Consider the following 25,661-nt stretch of genomic DNA (forward strand, 5'->3'; position numbering starts at 1 on the left):
TCTGGGCTAGGGATGATCGCGCAGAACTGCCTCATATGATTTCTCCTAACTTCTCGTCGTGTGGCTTACAAAATACATACATGGACTAAAGAAATACAACACGTTTGGACTATGATAGCTCGCCAGATTTGACAATTAAGCGGACTTGACGCTAGACGTCTTTACAATAGATACATGGTTAGCAAATGTACAACATGCATTCATACTGTGGCGCTTACTTCTGCACCGTTGACAACGGGGGTCTTGTTTGGCGGAGAGGTGGAAACAGCAGAGGAAGTGCGTGCGATGGCCGATAAATCAATATCTGTTATTAAAGACAATGAAATCGGATTAATCAATGACCAAAATAGATTACTATACCTTCCCCTTTGAGGGCCATTTTCCTGAACTGTCTAGCACTCTCTCTTTCTGCTTCAGTGAAGGAGCTTCCCCTTCTGTCGGTAGTAGGCTTCTTGGATTCAGCAACTACACGCAGAGATCAGATAGGGATGTGATCAAGTAGTGCAACGCATACCTTTAGGTTGACCTGCAGTCACCTCTGCGAGATCTCGTTGCTCGTCTTCCAAAGCAGCAGCCTCTAGGTAGCCTTCATCGGCGAGACTGCCCCAGTTGTGGTATCCACCTCCGTTTTTGCGAAGAGATTTGTCAAGACCCGACTTTGACTCTGAGCGGTCCCTCACGGCAGCACGGGGAAAGACTGAGCGCTCGGTACGAGTCATGCCGTATTACAGAGTGTGTAGGGCCTCCAAATCGAGAATATGGATAAGTATGAGAAGATTTGAACTGATGGACAGATGTAAAACAGGACTTTTCGAATTGTTTGGAAAGAGGTTTGAGAAAGGATGGGGCCCTTTATATCATCGGGAAAACGGTGATACCAGGGCTGACGCCACCTTCGAGACCAAATACCTTGCTCCCGTGACCATCCTTTGTACGTTTTCATGGACCGTAGCGATGTGAAGGATGATTATTTTGAAGTGCTTCCTTGATACACGTCGCATAAGCATGTCTTCCATGCATTGTACATACACAGTACTTCATTTTAGCACACTGATTGTGATAACTAACTGGCGAACGCTGAGTGCTGCATGCTCGTGTGCACCATGACACTGGGGTGGGAGGAGCCACTTACTGGTTTGGGTCACCTGTGATAGCGGGGTAACGTGGAAAATAACGTCACTCTTGCTTGGCACGTGCCGTGGCTGTGTGTACAGTACACCGCGAGTTAGGAGTGGCAACTTCTCCATTTATAACCTCATCTTCAGCTTTGAATCCGACTTCTTAGATTCTTCAGGTTCGAGTGTTCAAATCTACCAACATTATCATATAGACGAATTGTTTAACGTTGCGACATATGGTGTTGGACTACGGATACATTGACAGAACAGTCACATCTTGTTTGCGGTCCACAGAGGAACTGAGGGTTGCCCTGGAGGCTAACTGGATATTACAGCGAGATGACCGTGACCAAGTGCCTTCGATGCGAAATCTCACATATCAGCCGGTCGACTATAACAACAACGTTCAGAACAAGCGGATATTGGCTGTGATTGTACACAAGCTCCCTGATGGCCGTGTCGAAGAGGGAGGGTGAGTTTCTTATCACTAGCTTGTACCAGGTTCTCGCCGAATGGGCAAAGGAGCTTTATCATCATGGGCAGGAATTTGCTTAAAATCCAGTGGTGCGGATGAGGAAATGTTTTTATTTATTACGACAATTACAATGCACATTACCATACCTCCAGATATTGATACTCACTTCATTTTCCCCCCCAAGGCTTTTCGTTTTTAAATATCGCTCCAGGGCTCTGTACGATGGACTTCGGCTGCAATGGGCCTATCCGATTGTCACTGATTTCACGATCGGAGTTTCTCAACCGAAGAAAGAAATATCGAGTTCGAATTTACCATCATCTGCAAATTCGTCTCGTTCTGGTATGTAATATGGGCCATGCACTTACTGTCTCCATATTATCTGTACCCTAACCGTCGTTCCTAAGAATTTACGCTTACCCTGAAGTCTCAGGATGGAGATTCAAAACCTTTGTCAGTGAAAGTCCAAGACACTCAACGGTTGCAACGCCTGCTGGCGGAATACAATTATCTCAAATCGATAACTGATTCGTTTGAGTGTATGTGCCTGGCTTCTGCGATAGCATATAGTGACATTTCTTGTGCAGACAAACCGGAGAGTGCATATGACGGCCACCAGTGGATCGCTCCATACATTCGGAAGCAGAAATCTCTTCCATCCTGTATGTATCATCTTTTATACCATATATTTTGTATCATTTGCATGTTTTGAAACCGGTTAAACATGAATGATTTTCTTCAGTAAAATATGATTTGGACACGCAAACTGACCTATAGTATAAAGTGGTAGATATTCGGATCTCTCGTCAGCCCCTGCACTTACGACTGTCTTCAGCGAGTGCTGGGCTTCCCGGAGACGACATGGGTGATATAGATATTATACGAGAAGATTGGGTTCGTAGGACGGCAATTGAAAGATGCAAGAGTGCATCACCGAGAGTTACAAATGGTCCCCTTCGGTGTGTATTTTCGACTGGTAAACCCCTAAGTTGCTAAAGACAGTTTAGGCTGCGTATCGGAACCTTTAATGTCAACGGAAAGAACCCTTCACAGGACCTATCAGCATGGGTCAGAGGTGGTATATCGAGGCAAAAGGGAGGGAAGTCTTTCATACCTCCCGTAGCACCAGTTTCTCCCTTTGAGCTTTTCTCTGATCCCATAAATAATGGTAAGTTGTGATAGTTGTTCTAGCACAATCAAGCTCGGGATACTAACATTGCAGCACAGTTCAATCGCTGGATGCATCTAATGATCCCCACTTAACCGTCTCCGCAACCCATCCAGGATCTTCACAAACTTCATTACAGGAAAATAACATCCAGGGCAATACTGATGCCGACCCTGATGTTCTAGTATTAGGCTTTCAAGAACTAGACCTTTCCACAGAAGCTTTGTTGTATTCTACCAGTACATTAAAGGAGGATGCCTGGGTGGTTTCTGTCTTCGCAGCTCTAGGCGAGAAAGCCGCAGTTTATCAGAAGGTGCTGTTGGTTCTATGGCGACTCGCTTCATATCGTACCAATGGCTAAAACTTGTTTGCAGTTAGCATCGAAGCAACTCGTTGGCATGCTGCTATTGGTGATCGTCAAAAGTTCTTTGGCACCTTATTTCAGTAACGTTAAATCCAGCGTTGCTGGCTCTGGTATCATGGGGATCATGGCGAGTTTCTCAATTCAATGTTGACATATGATTCTGATAATATCATTAATGTAGGGAAACAAAGGCGCTACTGCCTTACGCATAACTTATACTCCTCCCACCTCACCTTCACTAAGGCAGCCACGCCCTGCGGTGCTCACCTTTGTCAATTCTCATCTAGCCGCATTTGATGAAATGGTAGACAGACGCAACTACGACTTTCACGAACTGTCCAGACGCCTTGCATTTGAGAGTAACACAACGGACGATGTAGCTTCAACCGCCGGAGCCCCACTACCCTCAGAAGTGCCAACGACAAATATATATGAGACTGATGCTTTGTTCTGGATAGTAAGTTGATCTGTATATATTTGGTCGGTAAAACTAATGCGAAGTACAATAGGGAGGTCTGTTAGTCTCGTTTAGAGTTGGTATGCTGTTGTTGACGTGGGAGCCAGACTTAAACTATAGACTAGACATTGATGATTCCGATGTGAGGAGCTTAATAGTTACTCGAAATTCCGAAAACAATAATATGGCGACCTTGGTGAAATATGACCAGGTATGTCAGACTAATTAATTTTTTTGATATACGAGTTCAAAATATCTAGTTGAGGAATGCTATTCGTGCTGGAAAAGCTTTTGCTGGCTTTTCGGAGTATCCTGTCACCCACCCACCGTTTGTGATATCTTCCCAACATCATGGTTTTTGACCTAACCTCTTATCAGGTCTTACAAGTTCGTCCTTGGCGTACAAACGGATAATAATATGGGATACGATGCAAAGTGAGACTTCTTCGCCGTCGTCGATCGATTCTGTACTTATCGACAACTTGAGACGTAAACCTGCTTGGACAGATCGCATCTTACATATGTCGAACCCTTTGATACAAGTGAAGCAATTGTCATACGTTAGTCACCCTGAAATCACCCTGAGTGACCATAGGCCTGTCTCTGGCGAGTTTGATATTCAAGTATGATCATGTGCACTTTGCATGAATTTGTCTGATCGTCATTATTCTTTCATAGATCGACAACCTTGATAACGAACATTATGGAAACGCAGTTTCTGACCTGTTTCAAGAAGTAGCAGGTTTTGAAGAGTCGGAGACGCCTCCCAGGTTAAAATTAGAGGCGACCACTATCTCTCTCGGGAAAGTTTTGTGAGTCCCCTGCTTTTTTCTAGGAGGTCGTACGCTTAGTACATACCTTCAATCCAGCTATATGCGGCGCCTTCGCCGTGCATTAAAGCTTGAAAACGTCGGAAGCGTATGTTATTGTTTATGTGCTCTGGCGCAACTTTCATTATGTCATCTGTAGATCCCCTGCGCGTATCGATTTGTGCCTGTTGATGTGCACGTACCAATCTGTAAGCCCAAGACCTCTTGTATGCATAGTGTTCACCCTTTTTGCGACCAGGTCCACAGTGGATGAATCTCGAGCCTGTGGCAGTAAGTTACACTCAAACCCTCCGGTACAGCAATCTGATTGAACAACTACAACAGGGTTTATTAAGACCAGGCGAATCAACAGAAGTTGCAATCACTGCGTATGTGGATAACGATAGAGCCTCCAAAATGAATCTTGGTTCAACTCGCATTGACTGCACACTCATCCTACATACCTTGCTTGGGAAAGATCACTTCATTACTGTCCGTGGGGAATACCGTAAGGTTTATATTTGTATCCCTGATGTTCGATATATTGATGTCGCTTATTCATAGAATATACGTGTTTTGCAAACTCCTTGTCCAGGCTTACTCGCCTTCCTGGGCCTATACGTTCTGTCAAGTCCCCACAGAACTTGATTTTATCTAATGGGCGGCAATCGATCAATGCTCCAAGGGAAATCATGCGGCTAATCAACTGGTTAATGTCTTATGCCCGTGATTCTGTGCGTCGGTAGATTTCCGACCTCAAAGAATGACACTTAGCAGCTTGCGATTGTGCAGTACGGATTGTTTACATCTCCAGTGGACGAAAGTCTAGTTGCTGACATTCGTGAGGTAAGTGGACATGAACTATATTCCTGTCCTGGATAATCATGCTAACTTCGTTAACAACAAGTCCTTAGACACAGGAAACGACTTTCCACCGAGGGCATCTCCGCACGATCGCGCCTTGGTTCTAGCAGTCGGTTCAACCCTGTTACAACTTCTAGATTCCCTGACAGAACCGGTTGTTCCTGCTTCCTTACATGCCAAATGTTTGGAGGCCGAAAATCGAGATGAAGCTTTTGAGGTGCGTGGTCATTGTGTAGCTAGTTCGTATCACACATCAAAGTTGTTTTCTCAGCTCTTGGACGGATTTCCGACCGAATCTGTGAATGTGAGTATACACAGTTAGTTGAAGACTGACTGATTATTGAATTTGTATAGGTTTGGGTATCTGTGACGGCTTTCCTGCATTATATCAGCCAGCAGGGTTCATCGGCCTCATCCCCTAACCAGTCTCTAAGAGCTAGAGCATTAGGCACGTAATCATTGCCACAGGATATATCTTACTGACTATTCTCCGCCTGTCACGTAGCCTCTACCTTTGCTCCCATACTACTTCGCGATGATGCAAGCAACACTTATCCTCGTGTTTCGCCTATCGGGAAGCAGAACTTCTTACTTTTTTTCATCAATTGAATGTACTTCCAATTTAACCGATACCACTCTATGCAACGCGGAACTAAACAAAGATTTGGATAACCTTGGTATTTAAAAGCAATGTACAACCGTAGCACGGGATTACATCTGATCAGCTTGTATTACATTTACTTGTTCCGTTTGTTATGCAAACAGTTTCTTGAAGGCTTTCTTTTCTTTGTCGCGCTTCTCCTTCTTGCGCTGCCTGACTTTAGCCAGCTCGGTGGCAATCGCCTGGTCCTCTTTGACCAGCTCACTGGCTTGCACGAGATCTTTCTCGGCTTCTTCCTCATCTTTTAGAATGACACGGGCCAATGCTCGTCGGTATAAAGCTTTGGCTGTAGTTCATCGTCAGGAAGCTTTCTCAAGATTTACAGGAAGTAAATGGGATCTGCTGACCTTTGTCTGCGGCATTCAACTCGAGCTTGTTGAGGGCACGAGTAGTGTTGTCCTGAGCGACCGTCGCATTGTATAACGTCTGAGGTTGCACTCGCAAAGCAGCAAGAGCAGAGTTTAGGAGGAGTGGAGCCATCAACGAGTCGAAAGAATCCTTCAACTCCGGCGGTGAATTATCCGGCATCACGGGATGTACGTCAAGATAACGAATGGACTCTTTTTTATCGTGACCCAAGTCAGGATTCATGAGCAACATTACAAAATCGGTGGAGCTTACTAAGGTATTTCTGGAGAGCTAGTTCGGTTTGACCTTCTTTGAAGAGTTTGTTGCCGATTTCCCTTATTTCTCGTGCGGCTTTTAGTGCGACTTCGGGGTTTTGGACATCACGGTCATCATCGTCTGGATAGTCCTCATAGGCATCGCCATCCGTGTTTTCAACAGGCGCAAGGTCAGGGTCGTCGGGGGAAAGAACACCACAGGAAGCAATGACGATAGGAGAGGTTGGGACGTCACCAGATGACGTGGGGGAATTTTCCATCTGGCGAACTGTGAGGGTGGTATTAAAGCGATTGGAAAAGAAACTGGACAGATAACTAATAACCTATCGATTTGCCTCGGACGACTTCACCGAAAACAACATGTTTACCGTCAAGATGTGCGCAGGGCCTTGCAGTAATGAAAAATTGAGAGCCATTGGTGTCTTTACCAGCATTTGCCTAGCACGAGTTGTTTAGTGTTGAAAGGGAATAAGAATAGCATATCGATCTTACCATTGAGAGCAGGAAAGGCTTCGTATGATTCACAAGGAAACCTTCATCTTCGAACTTTTCGCCGTAGATGGACTCTCCACCGGTACCTACAGACGCTCGGTGATAAGTCTACCTCAAAGCGCGCGTTCGCCAAGTAGATCATACCATTTCCAGCTGTGAAATCACCTCCTTGACACATGAAGCTATGGCAACGGAATAGAGAGACGCGTTAGTATGTCTGCTATTTAGCCCTTGAGTGATAAGAGCGCGAATGTTTACTCTTTGATGATTCGATGAAAACGGGAGCCTTCATAAGACAACTTCTTGCCTGATGCTCCTTCTCCCTTTTCACCTGTACATAGCGCACCTGTAGCCACGAGGTAAGCCGGGAAATGGGAGGTAAAATCTACAGACAAGGTCATACATACGGAAGTTCTCAGCTGTCTTGGGTACTAGATCGTTATACAGAGAGAATATGATGCGTCCTGCAGGCTTCTCTCCGATGGTAATGTCGAAGTATGTGATCGTGCGCTCAGACGCCATTATGGATTGCAGTGAACTAGCTTTAGATCTGCTGAGACTGGGTGCAAGAAATAAGTCTAACAATTTATAGAAGCGAGAACAGTGTTGAGTCGTTATGTAATGTGGTAGAACGTACCAGAAAGTGCAACTCACCTACACGCGCTACTAGTAGGCGCGGCAGTGATAATTGACTCAAGAGACCTGATTCAGATATATGCGCAACAAGCATCATTTTATCTTGCAGTGCCTCATCTGTACAGTGATCGCTTGTCCCTTTTTCTCATTATTACTTTCTCATGTAGTCATCCAAATTTCATGACCAAGTTCTCGATACACTCTTTCTTTTTGTAAACCTCCCACCATCCCCTTATCTCTCCTTCAGGTTGATCTTATTCAGTTGTGAAATGTGCGTATTGATCATTTTGTTTCTCTTAGGGCCCTTTGATTGTCGCAGAGACAATCATACTCGATGAAATCGCTTGGTAAAATGTACGATCTTGGTCACGGTGCTCCTCTAATTTCGTGTTCTCGACTGAGAGCATGGGCCACATATGCAAATTTGAATCTTCAATAAGATAAGAGCGACCAAAAATCTCGTTTGCTTAAGACTGAACAGACTAGGGTTGGCACTCGTGGAAAGAAGAGTGTGAGCGGCTCGTAATGAGGCGAGGTTCTATGTCGGTAATGAGAATAAAGTGGGCCAAATCAACATGAAGGAGGTACACAAGAACCCACTGGAGAGATGGCATGATCTTGTTTCGAGCCATCTGTTTGGATGGAGGCTGATAATTTACGTTCACAATGCCTTTCATGATGCGTCATCGCAGAGACTTGATTTGAGATCGCAAACCCAGGAGAAAGACCATCTGAGTTCTTCAAAACCAAGACTCCAGGAAATCAGAAGCAGCATAGAGTATAGTTTATTAGTATTGAAGCCCTGCCTTGAGCTATCCTGCCAAAATCAAGATTTTATCATGGTGTGGGTTTAAAATGAACAGTATTTCGCAAGTGTACATTGAAGGTAAGACCATGGTTTGTTTTCCCTAGCCTGCTCGCCATGGGCGTTCGAGTTGATGAACTAGACTGTAGGACCGCGCAGCCACGTGTCCGGGTACCAAAGTTCCAAGTTTAAGCATCATGATCTACACTCATGTCGCCAAAATATTGAACTTGCTTTTACCTTGATAATCACTGCAATTGCAACAAAACTCCATGATGCTCGATCAAATCGCCGATGGGGATTGTTACTTGAATCTGCTTCAAGGTTAATGGCTTCCTCCAATCCAATCCTGACGTTCTCGTTATGCGACTGCGGCCAAGTCATCCGTCCTGGCAGGCGACATTCATGAGACCAACATGTTATAGTCTGTTATCCGGGTGACCAAGTAGGACGTAAGCTTGATAGTAATATCTCCAGCTGATATTGCAAGGGAATCCCGAGTCCGGAACTCGGACAGGAATATCTATGTTCCTACGTTCCATTCTGATTCCCATACGCCTGGTACCAAACCCACATTCTCAGCTATCCGATCCTCAGGAGTAGCAAAGAAGGAGGTCACGAGCTATATCTATAGTGAGTAAATTTACGTGACTTTCCTATCCTTTGCGGGGTTTAGCGTTGCGTCTTTGCCCACCGGACCTAGGGAAGTATGTAACCTCCTCTATAGCCCTTATGTTCTCCCTTTTCACGAGGCGATCCCCAGTGCTCCAATCAAAGTCCTTTGTTCGCTAGATCCTATCTATTTAAGCTCTGCTTCAGTTAGCTTCCAGCATACCAATCATGACCACTGACTCTACACCCCTCCAACTACCCACCCTAGATAGGCTCGGTATAACCGAGCCTTTGGAAGATGTTTCTGCTGCAGATATCGGCAAAGCCTGGTTCAGCGAGTTCTCAAAGGCAATCTTGTCGAATGATACCGCCTTGGCCTCTGATCTCTTTCTTGATGGCGGATTCTGGAAGGATATTCTGGCCTTTACTTGGGACTTTCGAACATTTCATGGAAAGCCAAAAATAAAGCACCTTTTAGATGTTCGCTTAGGCGAAATCGGTGTATCTGCTTTGACTCTCTCTGAGGAACCCTTCCGTGCGCCTGCACTTCAGAGACCGTATCCTGATTTAGCGTTGTTGCGTCTGTGTTTTGATTTTACGACGAAATATGGCAAGGCATCAGCAGTGCTTAATCTAGTCCCTCTCCCTGGTTTGATATGGAAAGCCTATACGCTTTTCACTTGTCTAGACTCTTTGCATGATTTCCCCGAACAAGTGAGTATCGTCGATTTCTGTGTTCTCAAGTCCTCGAAATTGACATCACTGCAGGTTGGGCCATTACGAGACCATGTAGCCGATCATGGTACATGGAAGGATAGGCTCAATCAAAAGATCGATTTCGTCGATACCACTCCAACAGTCGTTGTGATTGGAGCTGGGCACGTCGGTTTAGAGGTCGCTGCTCGCCTTCAGTATATGGGCGTGCCCACGCTAGTCGTTGACCGTAAGCCTCGTATCGGCGACAACGTAAGTGGTTAAGAGACATATCTGCGGTCTGAGAAATTAATTAATTGATATTGTGCAGTGGAGGGATCGTTACAGGACTCTTTGTTTGCATGACCCAGTTTGTATGATAATTTTTTCTTTTCTTCTTTTGCTGTTCCTGAACAAGTATTCTAGGGTATTGCCATACTCCATACTTGAAGTCTGTTCTTGGAAAGCGCTTGTTTTAAACTCATGTTGTACTAACTCTCTACCGTAGGTTTCCGACATCCTGGCCTGTTTACACTCCTTCCCTAAAGGTGCAGTGCTACAATCAATCAAAAAGCTCCAGGACTGACCATTTATATAGCTTGCAGATTGGCTCGAAAGCTACGCCAATTTTCTGGAGTTGAATGTTTGGACGTCCTCGACAGTCCAAAGTGCCTCTTGGAACAAGCAGGAAAAGACATGGACGGTAGAAATCAGTCGTAAGGGCAAGGCTAATAGAACATTTACGATTAAGCATCTCGTTTTTGCCACTGGCTTCGGAGGAGGCATCCCTATTACTCCCGAAATTCCAGGAAAAGTGCCCATCTTCTGATCATTTGTTTACTGAAATGGCTGAAGCAGACTTTATAGGAGCATTACAAGGGGACTGCTGTACATTCTTCTGGATTCACATCGGCCGCTGATTATGTCGGGAAGAAAGCAATCGTAGTAGGTGCTTGTAACTCAGGTATGATCGAAATAATCCTCCCGGAAGAGCAATTTTGAATAGCCTTGGCAGGCCATGATCTAGCTCAGGATTTTTGTAATCATGGCGTAGATATCACTATGTTGGGATTTCCTTTATTTCACTTTCAGGATACTTACTTTCGTCTAGGTACCAGAGGTCGTCTACTTTCGTCGTATCTGTTAAGGCTGTGGGCAAGGGAATCCTTGGAGGTATTTCAAACACTTGTCCCAGTGTTCGATGTCTAATATATATTTCTACGAAGCATACTACAAGGAAGGCTTCCCGGTTGATACCGCTGATCATCTGAGCAGCGCATTCCCAAATGCTGTAGTCAAGCTCCTGCACCAGCGTATGGTGCCATCTGTAGCGAATACGACGGACAAGTGTGTTATGTCCAGTGACTTCTGGAGACTTTGCTGATCGGCGGACCCTCTCAGGGACATCTTGGAAGGTCTCGCGAAAGTGGGCTTCAAAACTAACCTCGGTCCGGATGGAGCAGGGGTGACACAGCTTCTCTTCCAGAGGGCGGGCGGATATTACTTGGGTAAGCTGCATATCAGCATCATACCTCCCAATCAGTTTTCAGGTGTTGACTATAATCAATAGACACTGGCACGAGCCAGCACATCATTGATGGACATATCAAGATCAAGAACGGGAGCTCCATTGAGAATTTTACTGAACATGGGCTACGTTTTGCAGACGGCACAGAGCTGCAGGCAGACGTCATCGTCTTTGCTACTGGGTGTGTGCTGTCAAGTCTCGAGTCTTATCATTTGTGTTGACTAATCCCGGGTGCTTCCCCAGGTTTGGCGATCCGCGTGATGTCGTGCGAGATATCTGCGGCTCCGAAGTTGCGTCCCAGATCACCCAAGTATGGGGCTTTGACGAGGAAGGTCAAGTGCCAGGTGTTTGGAGGCAGTGTGGACATGACGGAATATGGTTTGGGATCGGTGCGGTCCTACTCTCCACTCGAAAGGGTCCTCTACTCACTCCGACTTCTAAATTTTGTACAGGTAATTTTGCGCTCTCGCGTTTCCACAGTACTCACCTTGCGTTACGTATGACACTTTCTGTTTTGCCTGTTTTCCTATCTGATATATTTCCTGTGCTTCTCGATCACAGAAATCAAGGCTATCGAGGAAGGCCTTCTAAATAGGTCCAAAATTGGATTATGAATTTAGAGAATTGTTGGCCGTCGACTTCCCATCCCAGACTCCCTCCCAGTTTTGTTGGTTACATTGTCTGTATCAAGCGTATCTGCCTTCCACCCACAAGTTTACCCGTCCTTTTTTTGTTGCTACTAGAGTCGTTAGACCATTTGAATGAAACATGTGACCTTAAACATATACCCCTTCCACTATTCCGGCCGATTCGTCGTATATATCTTGCAGTGCTTTGCATCATGTAAATCAGACACATTGTGCATTAGTTTATGTTCGTAGTCAGAGTCACTGATGCTGATCACTATTAGACGCGTTGGTTACCGGAATGATGTTCCACGTGACTACTAAGTAATCATTATCCCTACAAACCCCCAGGATGTAGGCACCGCTATAAGCATCAATGTCATATGCAGCATGCAGGCAACCAACTGACCACCAGGCGACAGTACTGAATCCAAAGGATTCAACTTCATTTGGTAAGGAATGTGTCCGCTCTACTTACGTCTGCTTGATGGCGCCAATGATGGCAGCAACAACTGCACGCTTGTGTGCGGTGGCTGTAACCCGTCGTGCAAAGTGATCACACTAAACTCCCGGCTGCGTACGGGACAATGCAGTGATTCACCACTGATTCACCACAAGATGACTGTACCTGGGATTCTACCAGTTAACCGATATACCAAAGGTATAAAGATGAGCATCGAGGAGCTCGGTTAATCAAACCATACCCGTCATGAAGTTCATTCTTGCTGCCTCATCCCTTGCGCTCGCCACTGGCGCTGCTGCCCGTACCTTCATCGTGAAGAACAACTGTGCGTACACCGTATGGTGAGTATTCTCCCGGAAATATTGTTCACACTATACTGAAGAGAGATGTCTGTAGGCCTGCTGTAAGTGTGAACAAGGAAGTGGTGATAAATCCTAAAACATATTTCAATAAAGATTTATACGATGCCCGGTGGTGCCAACCCTCCCACCAGTCAGCCGAATGGGTGCGTACTCGTACCGTTATCGTCAGTCAACTCTTGATAACTGAATGACTGATCGGTTGGTTACAGATGGGAAGCTGATGCTGGCACGTCAGTCACCTTCGACGTATGAGACTCTCTTTCCCTCCAGTCTCGAGATCGAATAGTAACCGGAATTTTGATTTTTAGGTCCCTGATAACTGGTCTTCCGGAAGAATCTGGGTATGAACGTTTCCCTATTGTAATTTTATGTTGTCATTAATCGGGTCTCGAAGGGTCGTAACGGATGTGACGCCAGCGGAAACTGTGTCACTGGTGGTTGCACTGGAGGTATTGTCTGCACTGGAATTGTAAGTTAATACTGCTCGACTTCGTGGTTGCCTATAACTTAATACATACTAGGGTGCTGCTCCTCAAACTCTCGCCGAGTTCACTTTGACCGCCTACTCCAACCTCGACTTTTATGATAGTACGTGATAGCATGCTGCCTATAAGAACAATGCTAATGTTTTTTTTCTTTCTGAAAGTCTCTGTTGTGGATGGATTCAACATTCCCATGAGCATCACCACTGACCAGAGCAGCTGCACTGAAGCCAGCTGCCCTGTTGACTTGAACGCCATTTGTGAGTTCCCTTTCTTTCGGTGTCAGATGTAGCCATTAAACACTATGTTGTATCAAGGCCCGGCGGAGCTCAAAGGTCCTACTGCCGCTGACGGCACCGTCGATGGTTGCAACAGTGCTTGCCTTGCCAACTTGGATGGAACCCCCAACAACTCCAACAACTGCTGCAGCGGTTCGTTCAACACTGCTGCCACCTGCCCGGTATCTGGTGTCCAGGACTATTCGTTCTTCAGTAAGTCATTATTGCCTAGTGTTCTATATGTTCAGATTCTGATCAGCATGCGCAATTGTAGAAAACAACTGCCCCAACTCTTACTGCTACCCCTTCGATGAGTCTAGCAACACTGCTGTTTGGGCCTGCTCTGGAACTTTGAACCCCACATACACGATCACCTTCTGCCCTGCCAGTTAAATTTAACGTATACCATTTCGTCTGCTATTTGAAACAGCGGGCTGCAAGCATATATTTATCTTGGTGAACTGGATCTGTAGTAATTTTGGGGTGTAATCGAGGTGTAAAATAGAGCTTGTGGCCTTGCTTGTTGCCGTGATTAACAGCGGAAGTCTTCACACAACGAATGAGGTCTATATCATTGCCAACCACGCATATATGTCGCCAGTAAAAGCAGAGCGTCGTCGGGGTATGATAAAGACCAAACGAAGACAGAGAAGCTGACAGTGTCGTTCTCGTAGCCCAGAGCGTTGGTAAATAAAAAGAGAGCTTAACTGTTGACATACAAGTAGAGGAATGAAAGCAACGCTTAAATCTGGAATCAGATCATCGTTGCAAAGGAAAAGAAAGGCTCAGTGGGCGGTCTGAGAATAGGTTAAAGGCTCAATGTCAATATAGCTATAAGTTAGAAAATATTAATATGGCTTCAATGGCTCAGTTGGCTAGAGCGCAGGTCTCATACGAAAAGTATGACGCAATTTGATTGTGTGATCCTGAGGTCGCAAGTTCGAGCCTTGCTTGGAGCATGCTTTTTGTGATCATGTACGTTGTCCTTTCACACAGTTCGTTATTGTTAGCTTAGCTCTCCACAGTGACGACAATACACGCAAGGCGCATATGGTTGAATGTCGCCTTCTGTTTTGCTAAATGTTCATTATTTTAAACTGTACAACACGACGTTATCATTCGCTAAAGTCGATCGACCGTCGACTGTCCAGACCAACAGCTTAGAAACAAAAGACGCTCAAATACCTCGAACCTGGGGCTATTTACCGGGTGCAATCGATACTCACCGAAGATATACATAGCAGAAGAGTCCGAGGAAACAGCTGAAAGTGCACGACCAATAGAGCGATTCTGCGTATGTTTTGCGTCGTGACACGACTATTTTGCTAAGAATACACATGTCGTGACATCATGCGCAGCTGCTTCTGCCACGGTTGCTCCGAAAACCCTAAAGACACGAAGGTCTGTTGTCTTGGGCATCATGGTCCAGGAGCTCGTCGAGTGACCATGGCGTGTACTGCCAGGTTGCGACCTGACGGTACGCCGAGTTGTGGGGGTCTGAGTCGCTAAAACATGAATGATATTTATGACGCTGAACGGCGACATCCCAAACCTGGGTGGTGCGAGCTGTATAAATGATAGGTGCCTCAAATGGGCTGTCAAACAGACGCTGACAATGAAAACAAGATGCGATGCCAACTGACCCTTTTTTAAGATGATGGTTGGATCTGAATGGAGGTAGCATGTCCCAAGCCAAGAATGTCACATGCGAAAGACTGGATCCACATAATTAAGTACGTATTAACTCCAATTCCGAGAAGAATGATAAACCCGGCTAGACGACAACTTGCGCGAATTCTGGCAATTGGAGCGGCCAACTGTACATGATAGATATGCCAACTGTTGAAAGATATAAAACCATCGCCTCATTGAACAGATATCGATATGCGCGCTCAGCATCAATCATTATCACAGCACGGTCCAGTCTGGAACCAGGATGATGATCATGAATTGAGGAAAAGTGTGCGTGTGACGGCATAGCTTATCGTGAGAAAGAAGAGAGCCTCGAATAAGCAATGCTTCCTTTCGGTGTTTACCGAGTTCATAAAGGAGAGACGTTTGGTTGTATCCATCACGGTGCGAACTTGTCCAGGTCAACCGCCATCCCTCTTGTCCTTGTGTTGGCTCGCGTGTTTCCCCTCCGTCCTTCATAAGCCTCGGGTCTGCTATCCTGTGTTTCCCCCTTCCAGGATTCATACGCCTTTTCAGTAACGACCTCCTTTCTTCGGTTTCACCATGAGCGTACTTGTCGCAGCAAAGTTTCCCAGTATCACTGCTACCCTCGTCTCTTGCGCCGTCTCAGCTTTTTTTCTACTCCTCATTCGACTTGTTTTGTCAGTCGCACGGGCCCCATACTTCGCAAAAGTCTATCCCAGTACCGACAGTCTTGAGAAGATTAGCATAGCTGCTTCTTTGTCTTTTTTCACTTCTGGTTGGTATCACAACCTCCACTGGGATGCTCTTCCCCCTTTTTTACCATTTTCTATGGGTCAAAAATCAGCTTTCCAAGTGGGCACGGGCATGAGTGCCCATATGTCACCGAAGGCATCGGAGGCAATGGCCGTCAGCTGGCGGTCACGGCGACCTAGACCAAACTTCCAGCCTCCTCGTCAGTTGTGTTTTTAATCTTTTCTTTTTTTGGTCATACTCACGATCTGTATCAGTTGCCGCCCTCTATGAAAACCCTGTACCTCTTTCGATGGCCAAAATAATCATGTCGCGACACGTAAGTATCGTGGATTTTATGCCAAGCGTTAAAAGCGAAACTCATTAATTCATAAATCATCAGACGTTCCGTCGACCAAATCCTAACCGTGCTCGGCAGACAGCACCTTCGCTGAACCGTCCACCAACGCAACCGACGTCTCGCCTATTTCACTCAATAGCATAATATGGAATCCATTATTTCCGTGCTTCAAACGCATTCGATGTCCTCGCGCATCGCGCACTACACACGACGGAAATAAAATATACCTTTCACGCAGTTACAAGTTACGGACAATCACTAATACGGACAGATTACGATCTTTCTCAGGACTCGTTTTTCCATGAACCTCATGATACTGTCAAGGAAAATTTCCGGTTTTATTTATGACCAGGACAGATAGAGTATCGTCATACTATCATGTGGTGGCTGGAGCGGTTGAGCGGGATGATTTTTGGAGGAGTGTAGTGGACTTAATGCCAAGTTTTTCGTGTACATGGACTAACCTTCTTCTTTTTCGATTTACTCTTGCTTTATTTTCTTTTTATTCGCTTCTAGTTATCTATCTACTTTGCGTTGTTAGCACGATATCCTACTAGATACTCTGATTGTCGTACAGTAATGAAATGATAAGCAATTCAAAATCTCTTGTCTACCAAACGTCAATGTCGTAAATTAAGCATGAGTGTTTCGTTTGGATTTATGTAAGGGGTCTGAGCTTTACCCACTGTTTCAACAACCAGCTGCGGTAATAAGTCGTTTGCCATTTACGACTACCTGGCCCGCTACGTATGCACATAATTTCGACTTTCGATTTGTTATCTCTGAACCTCTGAACGTTCGAGTTCTGCACTTACATGTCAACATCACCGTCATGCCGCTAACTTCCAAGTTCATTCCCATTCGCTTGCAAGTTCCTTAGGCCCGTATAGCAGAAGAGTCTCCTCTCGTCGCGGTCTAGTCAAGCATGTCACGTAATTGATATATCTGTAGCGAAGGACGTCTTTTGAGTACCACGCTGCCAGGGATTATTCCACGTGCGATCTCACAAGATAAGCTGTCGTGTTCGATGTTGCTGTAAGCTGTGGGTTCCTACGGCCGTACTTCAAGCTACCAGGGTCTCATTCCACGGTAGTACCACACCAATAGGCTAGATAAAGGCGAGTAACTTGATGATCGTTGTTTTCATCCATATCAGAGTCGAGTCAGCTCTGTTATGCGCATGTATGCTGGTTATATGCTGTTTGTAAGGTGTATAATTGTTATCGCAGCCCAAACTCAGAAGCTATACATTGTACCTCAAGGCTATGGTCGAGTTGCTTTATCATATTTTGTTGCCATTATAACATTACATCCTTATATGCGTCATGTTAGCTTACTACCTTACTCATCTTTACAGATTGAACTATGGCCGGAGATATGCCAGAACAAACAGATGTTTCGACATCTATAGTTGCTTATCCGGATCTTTATGAAGCACCTATTGCTGAACTCCAAGCATGTCTGGAAAAGGGATTGTTTACAAGTGTCGATCTTGTCAAGGTGATCGAGCGAACTAATATGCTAATGTCTTTGAATCACCAATCCGATCTAACTCTTTCCTGTTATCCAGGCCTACTTGGCAAGGATCGATGAAGTCAATGTGAAAGGTCCGGCCTTAAACGCGATCATTGAGAATAACCCTAGTGCTCTGTCGCAGGCCGCTGGACTGGACATTGAGAGAGAAATCAAAGGAAGTCGTGGTCCCTTGCATGGTATTCCGATACTGCTGAAAGACAATATCGCAACTTTACACAGTGAAGGTAGGTCTTAAGACTTTATCGAAGGGTGAATCCTGACTGTGTGTTTCATCTCATATCAGGTATGAATACGACTTCAGGTAAATCGTGGCCGTCGTTCGCAGTTTTACATGTTCTGATCGTCGATCAACAGGGTCTCATGCTCTTGTTGGTTCCGTCGTACCTCGCGACGCCTTTATTGCCGCTAAACTTCGTGCTGCGGGCGCAATCCTCTTGGGGAAAGCGAACCAATCTGAATGGGCGAACTTTCGTGGGCAGGTACCGTCTGGTTTCTCGGGACGCGGGGGACAAGCAACGTGCCCTTACTATCCACATGTTGACCCTTCTGGTTCCAGCTCTGGCAGTGGCGTTGCAATAGCAATAGGACTTGCAGCTGGCTCTCTCGGTACAGAGACGGATGGATCAATCATAGGCCCCAGTAGTCAAAATAATCTGGTCGGGATAAAGCCAACTGTCGGACTAACTTCACGTGCGGGAGGTAGGAATCTGCCGACTGCACTGTGACTCTTGGTGTTGATCCGGTTATTTTAGTCATTCCGATATCTTCTCACCAAGACTCTGCAGGCCCCATGTGCCGGTCTGTCGCTGATGTCGCTGTCATTCTGTCCGCTATCGCAGGCCCTGACCCTCTAGATGAAGTTACGCTCTCTCAGCCCAGCCTCATTCCTGATTATCTACAGGCACTGAATCCAAATGCTTTGCGTGGCGTTCGTCTCGGTGTGCCTAGGCTTTTCCAGGAACAAGACTCGGATGAACATATACTTGCTGCTTTCGAGGCCTCGCTGGACATCCTTCGAACGCTGGGTGCTGAAATCGTGGATCCAGCGGAGTTTCCAAATGCAAAGGAACTGCAAGCATCGAAGAGTGAGAGTATTGTTTTGAGCACAGAATTCAAGGTTGGGCCCGTCCGTTTGATCCATGAGACCCCTAAGCTCATGAGCTGCGTTATAGATTGACGTCAACAAGTATCTTGCGGGACTCGTCGAAGTCCCCACGGGTGTCAAGAACATCGCGGATGTCATTACGTTCAATAAGGAACACGCTGACCTGGAGCTTATTCCTCCGTATTATGAGGACCAATCTCAGTATGTCACTTCATGCTAATCTGTCACATGCGCAATATTCACTTTCTCTCGCAGACTCATCACTTCAGAAGCAACGGTTGCGGATGAAACCTATCACGCAGCTCTTGCAAAAAACTTGGAACTTGGCCGCACCAGGGGTATTGATGCTACTTTGGAGAAATTTAAACTGGATGCTATCATTATCCACTCCAACGGTACGCTGGAAAATTTACACATATACGAGCCCTACTTACTCGTTATGACATGTGAAGGTTTCGCATCTACACCTGCGGCGATTGCTGGATATCCCATCATCACAGGTAAGTACTCAGTATATATAGTGCACAACACGACAGAACATCCATCTCCTATTTAGTTCCTCTTGGCTTTTACCCCAGCAATATGGTAGTAGTACCTTCAACCCCAGCACCAGTGTTCAACAAGGGACCCGGTGTTCCTTTCGGGCTGTCTTTCCTGGGCACTGCCTATACCGAATTCCAGCTCATTAGTTACGCTTATGCATATGAACAGGCCACCCATGTGCGTCTCAAACAGCTAGCATATCCGGCTGCGATTCCCAAGACTCAGTTAGTAGATATCGTCGGGAAGTAGGCAGTTGAGTTTCAGTCACAAATATGAGGATGTACGAGTAACTTTTTGGATGAAATCTTTGTATACCAACATAAAGTTCTATATATGCCATACTACATACTACATAACTAAGCTACCTCAATCGTAGTAGGATTGGCCGCTTGAAACCGATATGATGAGCATAGGTCACTAGTACAACATATTGCTTGTCATTCTGCTGCAATACTAAAAGTCTGTTCAATACATGGCTAATGAACAACGAAAATCGTAATTTTGTACCAGTTACGTTTAAAAATAATCAGCCCTGCTGAAAGCTCCTTCCCTTCCCTGACTACGGAAAATTTCAAGGGTGAATTCTCCGCCTACGGTAGCGAGGATGACGTGCTTCTGAATTTGGTGTGATAGTGGTATCTGAAGCACGGTCGTTCCCCGAAGGTGTAGAAAGGAAAGAAGCCCACTTCCGACTCCACAGGGGTAGTCTGGGAGACATCCTATCGGTATCTCTGGAGACGGAGTCTGCGTTTGTGTTACTGTCGTGAGGCGCAGCCTGCACAAGGACAGTAAGTAGCACCATAAGAGCTGCGAGGGCGTAGAATAGAAAGCGCATCACGGTAATGTATATCTTGGTTTACGGTGAATATGCTGGTGCTGCTGGTCAATGGGGGCAGAAGCGTAGACGTGAGGAGAAACGTACTGGCTGGCTATTTTGAACTGACCAATGGTGAGACGCAGGCAAGACTAAGATGCGACTGACTCGGGACTCAGGCTAGCTGGTCCAAAAGGGATGAGTAGAATACTGGAACAAAGAACGAGGGCCTCAGTAGTTCGAGAAGTCTAGCTCGAATTCAAACCAGAGACATTGGATGCAGCCAGCGATGGGGGCAGGCTAAAGGGAGCGGGTGGCATTGCAAAATGAGGTTTTATATATTATCCTTTATGCCTGGGTGTATCGAGGGACCTTTTTTTGGGACGATATCATTTCGTTCAGTTGCTGTGAAAGGAAAGCTGCAACAAAGAAACGGGGTCTCCCGACGGCTGAGAATGGCAGAACATTCCCACGGTCACAGGTCGCTATCTATTGTCTACTGCCAAATGTTCCACTCAGACCCGAAATACCTGTCAAAATGACGAAACATAGCAAGAACAATACTGCATCTTCAGTGTTTTCCTATGCCGAAAAGCAGAAGACCAACTATGGGACAAAACGGGTGCGTTGTTTTGCATGTTCATCACACTCAGCTGTAGACGTACAATCCGGGTCAGCAACGTTTAGGCAATGAATCCATGCGAACATTCGATGCATGTGCCCTCTGTTTGCAGCGTGCAAGAGAGCCTTTAGCCTGCAACCATGGTCATTTATTTTGCAAAGAGTGTGTCTACACGGATCTTTGTGGGTGTCATTTCACTCGCCGGAATAATCTCCGCTAGACTCTAGTGCAGTGACCCAGAAAAAGGACATTAAACGTCAAAAGGATCGTTTGGAGGCCATGAAGAAAGGAGCGGAGGGAGAAAAGGAGCGGGCCAAAGAAGCTGCAAGGCAACGAGTACTTCATGATTTTGAGAAGGGACATCTTGGACTATCGGGCAACACAACTGTTCTCGCGACTACATCCGGAGCTGCCTCGAACGAATGTGCGTGTTTTGTCTTTCGGCTTCATCTCAGCTCTCACATCTTGATGTACAGCCACGGGTACTAAACGCAAGCTCGACATTGATTCTTCTACTGTAGAAACATTAACGCGCGAAGCTGAAGAAGCTGCACTCCGACAGATTGAGCGAGAACAGGCTGAAGCTTTGCGCCACAAACTTCCCGATTTCTGGTTGCCTTCGCTAACTCCTACTTATACATCTGTCGGCCCTCCTGTCTCGTTAAAAGACGTTAAGCTCCAGACAACGTGTCGAGGCGGGAATCCTCCACATCCGTTATCGTAAGATGTTCTATCTCTAGTTGGCTACCGGTATTAACATTAAAGTTTCAATCAAGGTTAAAGTCCCTGGTCCCTGTCAAGTTCACGTTCCATTCGACGTCGAATGCCCACCTTGTCGGCTCAACAGCCTCGCCTACCCAAGACGAGCAAGCAAAATCCAAACAGGAAGAGCAGCAAAGTCCTATATGTCCGTCATGCAAAGGCGTCATATCGAATAACAAAATTATCTTCCGTAAGCTCCCAAGCCCTTTGCCCGGTTATTGCTGAAGGACCGATGTCATTTTTGAAGTGATGAAACCATGTGCCCATGTCATCTGCAAGACGTGCACAGATTCTCTTGTCCGGCCCGCCCATCAGTGTGTAGTTTGCGATCATTTGTTAGGGGATCAAGATATCGTTGAATTGAAGAGAGAAGGTATGTGTTGTTGCGTGTGACATGGTCATCTGCCTTTCTATGTGAATTCTGACGGGCCTTGTTTATTTCTATACTTTCACTAGGCACTGGCTTTGCTGGAGGTGGCCTAGCAGAGTCCTCACGAACGGGAGTTGCATTCCAAGGATGATTATGTATATCCCCGTTTCTGGATGTGACTTGCATAAATACAATTGATTCAAAGAACAACTTCCCCTTTCCGGCTGATCACGCTCCCCCTACTTGTCTCCGACGACTTCTTCAATCAACAGTGCGGCATTCCTATAGACTGGCTGCTCTTCACGTGTATCTTCTCTGACGTACGTCCGCGGTCCGCTCTAACCGCCTAATCAGGGTACGCAACGAATGCCATATAAACCAAGTCGCAATATAGTCCGTTTGTGCGTCCCATCGCGTACTTGCAAGATGTTAGGCATCCTAAGTATCGTTGCGGTCATAACGACCGCATACGCTGCTAACACCTCTATACCGAGTTCTACTGGAATCAAACTGCAAAACGGTTTCGAGCGGGTGTACATCCAAGTGAGTATCGAGTAACTTCTATAGGGGCTTGGTAACCCAATGTTGTGCAGCCTTTTGGTAATAATGGCATCCGTGTTCGTGCAAGCCTCCTGAGAGACCCGACTGGGAATGAATTATCTGCACTTCTGGATCCTCCTCTTGAAGGGCCTGGTGGTAATCAAGGTTTGGCTTACGATCAGCTAGTCGGGTTTCAAGGCAACGCCAATCTAACAAACGGGAATATCGCTGCTGAAATTGCTACTGGCTACCTGTCCTTCTACCGCATCGAGTCGAATGGTTCTCGCACTCTTCTCACCTCTGAGTTTACCGATGATAAAGCTCTCTATCCTCGATACTATATCCAGGAATACAAAAGCCCCAGTTTTTCTGCAGAATTCTCTTTCACGGCTGAACCTGACGAGCAGATCTATGGAGTTGGCCAACAAGCATGCTGCAAGGACAATTCTGTGAATAAAAAGGGACAGTCGATTGATCTCATCAACTTCAATTCATTTGTTCCTCTTCCGGTTTACATGTCTAATAAAGTTTGTGTCTCGGGATTATGAAATTTGATGTAGCCACTCAAAGTCGAAAATCCTTTACAGGGATATCTTCAGTTTTTCAACATGCCCAGTCAGGGGCGCATGGGTAAGTGGCCGTAGCTTCGACAGGTAATGTTACTAAACTTGGGCTGTCAAAATAGAGTTCAGTCCGATACGTACTCGTTTCGTCAGCAGTGAAGCTACCGTTGTGGATTATTGGATGTGAGCATATTGATTCAGCTTTGATGCTTATAAACTAACTCGGGCGGGATATCACAGTACGACTGCAGAACCAGGCGATTATGATACCTTGCAAGAACAATATACAGCTGTCACGGGTATGCCGCACCAGATGGTTTGACGTACACCACTCACTCTCCCTCATACAGGTCGACAGCCTACGCCCCCTACATTCACTCACGGTTATCAGCAGTCCAAACTACGATATTTCAATCAAACACAAGTAGAAGATCTGGCCCAAGAATTCCATGACAGGCAAATTAATGTATCCCTCATCGTTATTGGTACGGATGCTAGATGATGATAATCTTCCCGAAATTGTTCACTATTTCATGCAGACTTTTTTAACTGGAAGTATCAAGGAGATTGGTAAGTCCTACAACCATTTCACGTATTGGAAATACTCATGCGCGTCATCTGATAGGTCCTTTGACCCGGAATATTGGCCTGATCCTGCAGCTATGACTGCTAAAGTAAAAGAACTCACAGGTGCCGAGATGATGGTCTCGCTCTGGCCTAGTGTGGAAGACCTTTCTGTGAATTACCTGACGCTGCAAGAGCAAGGTTTGCTAGCTACCACTAGAGATGGCACAGGAATATCAGATTCTTTCGCCGGAGTATATACGCGGCTTATTGACTCTACTAACCCTGCATCTCGGGAATTCTTATGTGAGTACAGTATATAATATTTCGTGCTAGATATTCTTATGCGGATTCAAATGCAGGGAAACGTCTCAACGAAAGTTACTTCTCCAACGGTATCCACAACTTCTGGATTGATCAAGCAGATGGTTAGATATCTTGTTTACCTTAGTGACAAGATATGCTGACGGAGGACATATTTTCAGGTGGTACTTTGGGAGAGGCTTTTGAAAACAGTAAGCTTTTTTTGTTCTGCGATTAGGTGTTCGACTTGATATCCATTTGCATCAGATGGTCAAACCATTGAAACAATTCCATATGCGAGGGCTTTCTCTCAATACTTTATCGGCACGCAAGAAGGCGCCGGGAAAATGTATCCGTGGTTACATCAACAGGCCATAAACGAGGGATTGCACAACTTGACCGATACTCCAGCAACTGCCACGAGCTGTGAATATATGTCGTTGACCCGAAGTACATTCGCTGGAGGACAACGCTACTGCTCCTATCTTTGGAGTGGCGATACAATGGCAGAATTCCCTGTACTTTTGCAGCAAATTACCTCTGCTGTATCCGTCGCAGCTTCTGGAATTTCCTCTTGGACACTCGATTTGGGTGGGTTCACTGGCTTGGATATCGATACAGCATACGTACGACGTCATCCCTGTCTATCTGTAGAACAGTTAGCTGACTCTTTACACAGGGCAAGGAATTGTACGTCAGATGGTTTGCAATGGGCGTATTCCTTCCATACGTAAGTCTATCTCGTCTCATAACTCAAATACAAACGCTTATATGTTTCTTTAGATGCGTACACATGGGTATGCTAATGCTTACCTAAAATCCTAGAAGGCTTGACGACCCGTTATTTGCAGTGACCGTATTTGTGACATACCACCTCCTACAACTCCATCAAACGCGAACTATTGCCCTAACGAAGTACGGTAATTTCCTATATGTTCTATCTACTGTCTCATTAATTCCCAATAGCCATGGTCATATGGCGAGGAAAACTACCCAATCCTCAAGATGGTAAGGTGACCGTACAGATCTTCTAGTCTTCCTTCTCACCATCGTTCCCCAGTACATCGAACTTCGTTACAAACTGGTTCCTTATGTCACACAACTCTTTGCAATGCTCCAAAACAACGGACGGACGATCATGCGTGCTCTTTATTTCGACTTCTCTCTGTCGGATCCATTCGTGGCGTCAGCAACTGCCGCTAACGACCCGCTCGTGAGTCACCAATTCATGTTCGGTAGGTTTCGCACCCATAAGAAAGTTGACGAGCATGATGACTCACCCGATGAATATATTATAATAGGTCCTCGTATCCTGGTCTCGCCCGTTGGAGTTCAAAATGCCACTTCAAAAGAAGTATATCTACCCCGCCTGACACAGGCCATGTTGGATCAAAACTACACCTGGACTCATTGGTAAGTGTTTCATACGGACATGCAAAACAGGGGCTCACCGTCGTCTGAACTAACTCCAGGTGGACCAACACAAGTTACGGACAAGGTGGTGCGTCTGTAAATGTCAGCGCTCCCCTCGACCAAATTCCAGTCTTCTACTTGGGAAGCATGGCCGATATCTTATCTGGAAACATCTGAGTCTGTTTTGTGGCGCTTTCAAGGATTTTTTTGTAGTGCTTTGCATGTATATAGGATCGATATGTGATGCCATTTGCGTGACCTTGA

General features: G+C 45.8%; 11 protein-coding genes across 11 annotated transcripts; 9 read left to right on the forward strand and 2 right to left on the reverse strand.

The window, feature by feature from the left end:
- Positions 1-3: 3 nt before the first annotated feature.
- SERLADRAFT_464270 (uncharacterized protein) lies at positions 4-1,100 on the reverse strand (the record flags this gene model as incomplete). Its single annotated transcript, XM_007316919.1, has 5 exons — positions 4-159; positions 219-304; positions 361-465; positions 515-984; positions 1,037-1,100. The coding sequence occupies 4 exons, from the start codon at positions 717-719 to the stop codon at positions 136-138; spliced, it is 420 nt and encodes a 139-aa protein (XP_007316981.1).
- A 703-nt stretch (positions 1,101-1,803) lies between these two features.
- Positions 1,804-3,811, forward strand: SERLADRAFT_491670 (uncharacterized protein; the record flags this gene model as incomplete). The annotated part of the gene is made up of 7 exons (XM_007317147.1): positions 1,804-2,255; positions 2,377-2,550; positions 2,596-2,761; positions 2,821-3,074; positions 3,136-3,256; positions 3,317-3,582; positions 3,635-3,811. 7 exons carry the CDS (start codon positions 2,199-2,201, stop codon positions 3,809-3,811), a joined length of 1,215 nt encoding a protein of 404 aa, XP_007317209.1.
- A 31-nt stretch (positions 3,812-3,842) lies between these two features.
- Positions 3,843-4,661, forward strand: SERLADRAFT_491666 (uncharacterized protein; the record flags this gene model as incomplete). The annotated part of the gene is given in 8 exon segments (XM_007317146.1): positions 3,843-3,910; positions 3,961-4,017; positions 4,070-4,205; positions 4,261-4,393; positions 4,452-4,486; positions 4,488-4,500; positions 4,552-4,600; positions 4,651-4,661. The coding sequence occupies 4 exon segments, from the start codon at positions 4,001-4,003 to the stop codon at positions 4,478-4,480; spliced, it is 315 nt and encodes a 104-aa protein (XP_007317208.1).
- Positions 4,662-4,736: 75 nt separating this feature from the next.
- On the forward strand, positions 4,737-5,864 carry SERLADRAFT_491669 (RhoGAP domain-containing protein; the record flags this gene model as incomplete). Its single annotated transcript, XM_007317148.1, has 7 exons — positions 4,737-4,899; positions 4,956-5,125; positions 5,166-5,237; positions 5,299-5,472; positions 5,527-5,559; positions 5,610-5,703; positions 5,761-5,864. The coding sequence occupies 7 exons, from the start codon at positions 4,809-4,811 to the stop codon at positions 5,862-5,864; spliced, it is 738 nt and encodes a 245-aa protein (XP_007317210.1).
- Positions 5,865-5,898: 34 nt separating this feature from the next.
- SERLADRAFT_491657 (peptidyl-prolyl cis-trans isomerase D) lies at positions 5,899-7,669 on the reverse strand (the record flags this gene model as incomplete). The annotated part of the gene is made up of 8 exons (XM_007317145.1): positions 5,899-6,202; positions 6,264-6,476; positions 6,538-6,807; positions 6,863-6,977; positions 7,032-7,117; positions 7,176-7,213; positions 7,290-7,377; positions 7,439-7,669. The coding sequence occupies 8 exons, from the start codon at positions 7,551-7,553 to the stop codon at positions 6,009-6,011; spliced, it is 1,119 nt and encodes a 372-aa protein (XP_007317207.1).
- A 1,314-nt stretch (positions 7,670-8,983) lies between these two features.
- On the forward strand, positions 8,984-12,089 carry SERLADRAFT_355441 (uncharacterized protein; the record flags this gene model as incomplete). The annotated part of the gene is made up of 16 exons (XM_007316920.1): positions 8,984-9,179; positions 9,236-9,798; positions 9,853-10,050; positions 10,109-10,151; positions 10,204-10,228; positions 10,286-10,325; positions 10,376-10,591; positions 10,645-10,741; positions 10,793-10,841; positions 10,889-10,950; positions 11,004-11,124; positions 11,179-11,285; positions 11,348-11,486; positions 11,549-11,694; positions 11,758-11,802; positions 11,867-12,089. The coding sequence occupies 15 exons, from the start codon at positions 9,313-9,315 to the stop codon at positions 11,917-11,919; spliced, it is 1,827 nt and encodes a 608-aa protein (XP_007316982.1).
- A 551-nt stretch (positions 12,090-12,640) lies between these two features.
- Positions 12,641-13,909, forward strand: SERLADRAFT_436638 (uncharacterized protein; the record flags this gene model as incomplete). The annotated part of the gene is made up of 10 exons (XM_007316921.1): positions 12,641-12,735; positions 12,791-12,797; positions 12,850-12,899; positions 12,966-13,002; positions 13,065-13,097; positions 13,151-13,225; positions 13,278-13,344; positions 13,403-13,498; positions 13,556-13,729; positions 13,791-13,909. The coding sequence occupies 10 exons, from the start codon at positions 12,641-12,643 to the stop codon at positions 13,907-13,909; spliced, it is 753 nt and encodes a 250-aa protein (XP_007316983.1).
- A 1,644-nt stretch (positions 13,910-15,553) lies between these two features.
- On the forward strand, positions 15,554-16,880 carry SERLADRAFT_464284 (uncharacterized protein; the record flags this gene model as incomplete). Its single annotated transcript, XM_007316922.1, has 3 exons — positions 15,554-16,124; positions 16,180-16,241; positions 16,305-16,880. 3 exons carry the CDS (start codon positions 15,752-15,754, stop codon positions 16,404-16,406), a joined length of 537 nt encoding a protein of 178 aa, XP_007316984.1.
- Positions 16,881-17,639: 759 nt separating this feature from the next.
- SERLADRAFT_360869 (uncharacterized protein) lies at positions 17,640-20,686 on the forward strand (the record flags this gene model as incomplete). The annotated part of the gene is made up of 9 exons (XM_007316923.1): positions 17,640-17,762; positions 17,833-18,022; positions 18,153-18,497; positions 18,551-18,915; positions 18,971-19,104; positions 19,159-19,298; positions 19,356-19,403; positions 19,460-20,316; positions 20,369-20,686. The coding sequence occupies 8 exons, from the start codon at positions 17,640-17,642 to the stop codon at positions 19,693-19,695; spliced, it is 1,581 nt and encodes a 526-aa protein (XP_007316985.1).
- A 102-nt stretch (positions 20,687-20,788) lies between these two features.
- On the forward strand, positions 20,789-22,187 carry SERLADRAFT_464291 (uncharacterized protein; the record flags this gene model as incomplete). Its single annotated transcript, XM_007316924.1, has 7 exons — positions 20,789-20,882; positions 20,938-21,064; positions 21,115-21,306; positions 21,359-21,602; positions 21,659-21,834; positions 21,892-22,017; positions 22,101-22,187. The coding sequence occupies 7 exons, from the start codon at positions 20,799-20,801 to the stop codon at positions 22,163-22,165; spliced, it is 1,014 nt and encodes a 337-aa protein (XP_007316986.1).
- Positions 22,188-22,220: 33 nt separating this feature from the next.
- Positions 22,221-25,661, forward strand: SERLADRAFT_447930 (glycoside hydrolase family 31 protein; the record flags this gene model as incomplete). The annotated part of the gene is made up of 18 exons (XM_007316925.1): positions 22,221-22,557; positions 22,608-23,081; positions 23,142-23,184; positions 23,240-23,300; positions 23,358-23,416; positions 23,468-23,602; positions 23,657-23,687; positions 23,743-23,987; positions 24,044-24,109; positions 24,167-24,196; positions 24,252-24,610; positions 24,664-24,714; positions 24,768-24,781; positions 24,836-24,899; positions 24,951-24,992; positions 25,045-25,219; positions 25,286-25,397; positions 25,457-25,661. 18 exons carry the CDS (start codon positions 22,381-22,383, stop codon positions 25,572-25,574), a joined length of 2,256 nt encoding a protein of 751 aa, XP_007316987.1.

Source organism: Serpula lacrymans, assembly GCF_000218685.1.
Source record: "Serpula lacrymans var. lacrymans S7.9 unplaced genomic scaffold SERLAscaffold_5, whole genome shotgun sequence".
Classification (NCBI taxonomy): Eukaryota; Fungi; Basidiomycota; class Agaricomycetes; order Boletales; family Serpulaceae; genus Serpula; species Serpula lacrymans.